The sequence below is a fragment of the Malurus melanocephalus genome, unplaced genomic scaffold (assembly GCF_030028575.1).
Source record: "Malurus melanocephalus ecotype Western Australia unplaced genomic scaffold, MMel_1.1 scaffold_801, whole genome shotgun sequence".
Taxonomy (NCBI): Eukaryota; Metazoa; Chordata; class Aves; order Passeriformes; family Maluridae; genus Malurus; species Malurus melanocephalus.
The window spans coordinates 134,960-141,565 of NW_026624033.1; the positions used below are offsets into that span (position 1 = coordinate 134,960).

The window sequence follows — 6,606 nt, forward strand, 5'->3', positions numbered from 1 at the left end:
ACCAGGGCCAGGCAGAGCCTCCTTGCCCGCCCTTGAGCCGCTGCTGTCCCCAGACCGCCTGCTGCGGCTGCAGCCCTGTCCCGCGGGGGAGCCCCAGGACTACGCCGGCCATGACGACACCGTGCACCTGTGCCGCTTCGCGCCCTCCGGCCGCCGCCTCCTCACGGCCTCCCACAGCGCCGTCCTGCTCTGGGAGCTGACGGGCGCCTGAGGCGAGCGGCTCTGAACCAGGGCGTTCTCCATTGCGGCCGGCCCTGGGCAGGCTCCAGCTCCAGCTCCAACCCGGCCCGAACAGCCACCCCTGGGCTGCAGGAGGCGGTGCTTGGCCCGGCTGCGGCCCCGCCCGGCCTCGGGATGGGATGTGTTTCACGGCCTCGTTCGCCGTTTGTTATCGTTAAACGTTTTGTTTTCGTTAATAAACCATGGAAAAACGAACGCTGGAGGTCTCGGTGTGGTTCCCCTGCTAGGGGGCGCTGTGCTGCCTCGSGCCGCTCTGCGCCGCCGCTCGCTGGTGCGGCCGGAAGTGGGGGGGGCCGGGGAGGCGGCGGCGCCGCCATGAAACGGGACGTGCGGATCCTCCTGCTCGGGGAGGGTGAGGGGCACGGGAGCCATGCGGGGCACGGGGGCAGGGCAGGATCCTCCTGCTCGGGAAGGGTGAGGGGGGACCGGAGTCTCGGGGAAAGGGCTTCTCCTGCAAGGGAGAGTCGAGCGCGGGCGGGGGGCCAAGGGGGTCCCATGTCACTGGCAGAGCCAGGGGAGTGACCGTGGCCGCAGACCCCGCGGATGTCGTTGTCACCAGCCCCGCCTCCGATCGTGGCTYTCACCTGCCGTTTTGCCGTTGCCGTCTCAAGCAATGCCATGCCGGTGCCAATGTCAACGTCCTCCCTTTCTTTCCTAGCCCAGGTGGGGAAGACGTCCCTGATCATGGCTCTGGTGGGAGAGGAGTTTCCTGAAGAGGTGAGTGGGGAGGGGACCCGCACACCCCCATCCCGTCCCCTCAGTGGGTGGGACAGCTCTGTCCCCAGTGTCCCCTGCTGGAGATGGGGGTGTCTGGGAGGTGCTCGCAGCTCCTGGGTGTGACAGCCATGGGGCTGGTTCAGGTGAGCTCAGTGAGGACTGCATGGAGCTGCAGCTGAGGTTCTCCTTTCCTCAGTTTGTGCTCTGAAAACGACTTGGGGGCTGATCCTGACTTGTGGCTCTCTCTGCCCTGAGGAGGGTGTTGGTGCCTTCCAGTGTCTCACTGCTGCTGCTGCTGCTGCTGGCAGTCTCTGTCATGTCCAGCAGCACAACAGGGCTGGCACTGCCACAGAGCCCTTGGAAAGGGYCAGGCCACATTCCCTGCCCTTGGTTTGTGCTCCATGCTGGGCCAGCCATGAGCAGCAGCACCCAGCCTGCCTGTGGGCTTTGACAGCTTGCTGTCCCAGCACTGTTTGGAAAGGGCAGTGGGATCAGTCTGGGCACATTTTCCCTGTGCTGTCCCATGGCTTCTGCTACCCACGAGCAGCTGGTGCTCTCYGTGGTGTTGTGATGGGCAGCTTTGGCTGACAGGTTTGGGGGGACCAGCCCTGTGTCCCTTCCCCTGCTGCCAGCCCAGCCCAGACAGTCAGCCCAGGGAGTGTCCAGGGCTTATCTCCAGTGGGATCAGGAGCTGCCTGTGAGGTAGGCAGGTGGAAGTTTCACCTGGAGCACACTGCCTGTGCAAGGGCTGGARTGCAGGGAGCTGCTGCAGCCTGATGGGCCAAGAAGGATCCATGATCTGGAGCTCATCCCACCCTGGCGGTGGCCACACTGGGATCTGAAGTCCCCTGTCACCCATCCTGGCTGCCTGTGGCTGGACGGGATGTGCTGGCTTTGCAGGTGCCCCCCCGGGCAGAGGAGATCACGATCCCGGCTGATGTCACCCCTGAGAAGGTCCCCACGCACATAGTGGACTACTCAGGTAGGGCCCCGTCCTGCCTGGCTCCTCCCCTTCCCTGCCTGGCTGAGGGGATTGGGAAGAGGTGTCCCTGCCTRGGCAGGTGGTGACAGCTCTGTTCCCATTCCAGAGTCGGAGCAGACAGAGGAGGAGCTGCAGGAGGAGATCTCCAAGGTGAGTGGKGCTGGTCAGTGTGGGGACAGGAGGCTATGGTCTCCAAGGGACATGTGGCTGCTCCCCTCCCCTCCCCATTAGCCACCCGGAGAGGCACAGGCGGTCAGTTATCCGCGGATTAATGCCCTTGGTTTGTTTAGAGGCTTGTTTAATCCTGCTCTGTCTTGTAAGCTGGTGTGTGTGGCCTGCCCAAGCCCTCCGGGGAGCCTCCAGAAGGAGAGCGGCGGGGGCTGCTCACTGCCCTCGGGAGGCGGAGGATGCTGTAGAGCAGATGATGTGCTCTCAGCCTCGGGATGCTCCCCATGGACCCAGAACTGAGGGAGAAGCAGTTGCTGGGTTTGGATGAGAACCCCRCTCCCTGCATTAGATCCCTGTGGCTGCCTGGTGAAGCAGTGGCACAGAGGAGTTTATTTGGGAGCTGGAGCCCCTGGCGAGCGCTGGGCAGGGAGGGATGAGGGAACCCTTGGAGCAGCCATGGAGGAATAATTAAGTTGTCTGGCTGGGGTGGACCCAGCTGCTCTTTGCCCTGGGATTAGCCTTGACTCTGCAGACATGAGGACCTTTTAATTACAGATAATAAAACCGTCTCTYTCACATGAGCAAAGCTATTTAATCTCCCAACCCCGGTAGCTAACAGCTGAGGAGGTGGGCGTGGGGGTCCTGCTCCCTCCACCCAGACAGCAGGAGTACACAGAGGCTTTAAATGGCTCCAGGAAATCCTGCCTAAACCCTTGTGTGTCCTCAGGATTAGCATTAAACTCTCTCCTGAAAGGACCAGTGATCCCTCCTGTCTGCTTCCGATAAAGCCTCGGTGCCGGCGCTGTCTGCGCGGGGTCGGAGGGGAGGAGGGCAGGGACACACTTGGAATGGGAGGGGGATCGGGGCCGGCGGGCGTGGGAGCAGTGGCTCCCGAGGCAGAGGAGCTGCTCCMAGGCAGAGGAGGTGCTCCCAGTGGCTCCCGAAGCAGAGGAGCTGCTCCAGTTGCTCCCAGCAGCTCGTGGGCTCCCACTGAGGGTGGCCCACTCGGGGGCTGTGTACGTGTCCACGCTCACGTGCTCTCAGCCAGTGCACTTCCCTGGCAGCTCAGCTGGCATTCCCTGCCATCACAGCATTCCCTGCCACTGTGTCATTCCCTGCCACTACGGCATTCCCTGCTCTCTCCTGACATTCCCTGCTCTGCCCTGACATTCCCTGCTCTGCCACCACAGCATTCCCTGCCATCACAGCATTCCCTGCCACCACGGCATTCCCTGCTCTGCCCTGACATTCCCTGCTCTGCCACCACAGCATTCCCTGCCATCACAGCATTCCCTGCCACCACGGCATTCCCTGCTCTGCCCTGACATTCCCTGCTCTGCCACCACAGCATTCCCTGCCATCACAGCATTCCCTGCCACCACGGCATTCCCTGCTCTGCCCTGACATTCCCTGCTCTACCATGGCATTCCCTGCTCCCATTAGGGTGTCAGGGACCCCCTCACCACCTCCTCCTTCTCTTGCAGGCCAACGTGGTCTGTGTGGTGTACGATGTCACCAAGGAGACCACAATTGACAAGGTAACGGGTCCCCAGCGCAGCCCTGTGCCGCAGCAAGGCTGGAAGGAGTTCCCATTGCTGGGGTTTCTGTGCTGTCCCACCATGGTGTGGGCATGCACTGGTGGCCCCAGCCCTGTGAAGGGTTTTGAGGGGCTGAGCCCTGCCCAAGCGTTCTCCCTCACAACAGGACAGCAGGCTTGTTGTGTCCTGGTGTTGGTATCCAGCATCCTTGRGCCTGCTCTGCCTGCTGGTGTGAGGGAATGCTGGGGAGCAGATGGTGGCAGGGCCCTGGTCCTGCCTGCCCTGGGAGCTGCCTCTGCCTCCCCAGGCTGTGCTGACAGTCCTTTCCCTCTGCTCACCTTCCAGATTCGCACAAAGTGGATCCCCATGGTGAATGGGGGCCTTGAAAAGGGATCCAGGTACAGTGTGGGGCATGRTCTGTGGGTGCAGAATTGGGGGATTCTGGGGGCTGTGGGGTGCCCATCACCCCTCACCTCCTTCTGAGGGTACTGAGAGCAAACCAGCTTTGTGGGTTGATCCAGGATAGCTCGGACAGGGCTTGGAGCCCTGGTCTAATGCAAGGTGTCCCTGCCCATGGCGGGGGKTGGGATGAGATCAACTTTGAGGCCCCTCCCAAACCCAAACCGTTCCAAGGCTGTGGTTTGTGGCCAGGCCACACAGACCAGAAGAAGGGGACTTTTCTCCCTCAGAGAAGCAGTTGAGGCAGGAGACCACTGGAGAGGGATCCTTCTCCCACTTTGGTCTCAGCCAGCCAGGGAGAGGAGGCTGCCAGGGGAATCTGGGAGCACAGGAGCTGCAGTCTGAGTGCTGTGCATCACTTGGGCAGGAGGCTGCTGTGCTGGATTAAAGGCTCCTGAACATATTGTTGCTGGGTGAAAGCGTAAGCAGRATCAGGCAGGCTGTTCCTCCAGATGGATGCTCCCAGCTGTGGGAGGCAGGAAAGCCGCTCTGGACCTTGCAGAGGAGGGTTGGGGGCTCCCCAGCCTGCCCATGGCTGGGACAGCGCTGGCACCTGCAGAGGGGTGGCCTCACTCGTGCTCTGTGTCTTTTCCAGAATCCCCATTATTTTAGTGGGAAACAAGTCTGACCTGCAGATGGGCAGCTCCATGGAAGTCATCCTGCCCATCATGAACCAGTTCTCGGAGATTGAGACCTGCGTAGAGGTGAGGGAGCTRCAGGGGGTGTGCAGAGCCTCCCTGAGGGGTTGGAATGTTGGTCTGGTGGGAGTCAGGGAGCCTTTGTGCTCGTGGAGAGCTGCCCTGATCATGTTGCTCTGCACAAGTCCCAGGGGTTGAGAGCCTGTGCTTTGGGCTTTGTGTCCTTTGCCCCTTGCAGGGGGCAGCTCTCAGGATCTGCCCTCTGTGGCTCTCTAGCTGGAACTGATGTTGGAGCTCCACTCAGGCCTGGTTTGCTCTGGGACTGTGGAAAGCCAGAGCAAGACCYGGGAGTTCTTCCCCTTTGATTTTTCCTCATGGTGGACAAACATTGCTCTGTTCTTTGATGCACAGCTAGTCTGGCTCAGGGAGCTTGTATCATCCTCCTGCTGCCCTTTTCATCAGGGCTGTGTCTTCCTTTGTATCCTCAGTGTTCTGCCAAGAACCTCAAGAACATCTCAGAACTCTTCTACTACGCGCAGAAAGCTGTGCTGCACCCCACTGCCCCGCTGTACGACCCGGAGGAGAAGCAGGTAGGCTCCTGGAGGAGTCTTCTTTCCATCACAGTGCTCTGGGCTGGAGCTTTTGGAAGGAAAGTGGAGGGTTTGGGCTGGCACAGGCAGGCCAAAGGGACGGTTCTCATCTCCTGAGCTCAGTACAGCCAGCTGAGACCTGCAAGGACCTGGCTGTGGGGGCAGAAGCYCTCATGCTCCAAGCTGTGTGTTAGTTGTGGTGGGAAGGCTCTGACAGAAAAGTTCGCTATCGATTGTCCTCTCTGACTTTAGATTGGACATTAGGAAAAATCTCTTCGTGGAAAGGGTGGCCAGGCACTGGCACGAGTGGAATCCACCATTCCTGGAAGGATGTGAAAACTATGTGGATRTGGCACTTGGGGACATGGGTTAGTGGTGGCCTGGGCAGTGCTGGGGGAACACATGGTTTCAATGATCTTGGAGGGCTTTTCCAACCCTAATAATTCCATGATTCCCACCTTCAAGGTGGCACTGGCCTAGAAGTGCAGGAAGGGAATCCTGTGGGTATGGGGCTGCAGGAGGAAGGGCCAGGCTGTGGTTGGGGTCCTGTGATTGTCACCGASGTTGGTCCTTGCAGCTCAAACCTGCCTGTGCACGAGCGCTGACCCGCATCTTCAACCTCTCAGACCAGGACAACAACCTGATCCTTAGTGATGAGGAACTCAACTACTTCCAGGTAGGGTGGCTGCAGAGCTGAGGTGTTCCCCAATGTCTGGGGTTCCCTTTCCAGCCCCTCTCCTGCCACAGCCATCTCGTTCCCTTTCTGTACTTGTGTGGCACAGCTAAAGACTGTTGGGTGCATCTCTGAGCATATGGGGTTGCATCTTCCTAAGCTTGGGCTGAGTTTGCTCTGCCATGGGAAGACCAGCAGGCTCTTGAGATGTTGAGAGTCCTAAATTATTGGGATGCTGAAGAATGGGTTTGGTTAAGGTCTAAGGCAAAAATCCCTGAGCTGGGTGGATTTTCCCTCCCTGAAACCCCATCCTTTGCCAGGGGAGAGGTGAGACGGTGTTGTGCTCTCTCAGTGCTTTGCTGACAATGGCCTTCATTCTCTTGGGAGGCAGAAGTCCTGCTTTGGAAACCCCCTGGCTCCTCAGGCCCTGGAGGATGTGAAGATGGTTGTGTGGAAGAACACGACAGACGGGGTGCAGGACAATGGCCTGACGCTGAATGGTAACAGCACGAGGGCTCCCTGCTCCTTCCCAGGGGATGGGAGCACCCTGCTCCTCCAGCACATCCCAAGGGGATGGGGGCACTCTGCTCCTCCAGCACAT

General features: G+C 60.0%; 1 protein-coding gene across 4 annotated transcripts in view; it reads left to right on the plus strand.

Moving 5' to 3' along the window:
• The window catches only part of LOC130584947 (mitochondrial Rho GTPase 2), a 46,969-nt gene that overhangs the window by 32,536 nt on the left and 7,827 nt on the right, over window positions 1–6,606 (plus strand). Inside the window, exons 1-10 of one of the 4 annotated variants that reach the window (XM_057385236.1) lie at window positions 530–592; window positions 899–957; window positions 1,858–1,939; window positions 2,046–2,089; window positions 3,592–3,645; window positions 3,991–4,043; window positions 4,700–4,808; window positions 5,231–5,332; window positions 5,910–6,008; window positions 6,397–6,505. In XM_057385236.1, coding sequence (XP_057241219.1) covers window positions 556–592; window positions 899–957; window positions 1,858–1,939; window positions 2,046–2,089; window positions 3,592–3,645; window positions 3,991–4,043; window positions 4,700–4,808; window positions 5,231–5,332; window positions 5,910–6,008; window positions 6,397–6,505 — 748 coding nt within the window. In that variant the 5' untranslated portion in view covers window positions 530–555. Of the gene's footprint in view, window positions 1–53; window positions 427–529; window positions 593–898; window positions 958–1,857; window positions 1,940–2,045; window positions 2,090–3,591; window positions 3,646–3,990; window positions 4,044–4,699; window positions 4,809–5,230; window positions 5,333–5,909; window positions 6,009–6,396; window positions 6,506–6,606 lie in introns of those variants that run through there. The other 3 variants (XM_057385237.1, XM_057385238.1, XM_057385235.1) reach the window with 3 other exon arrangements.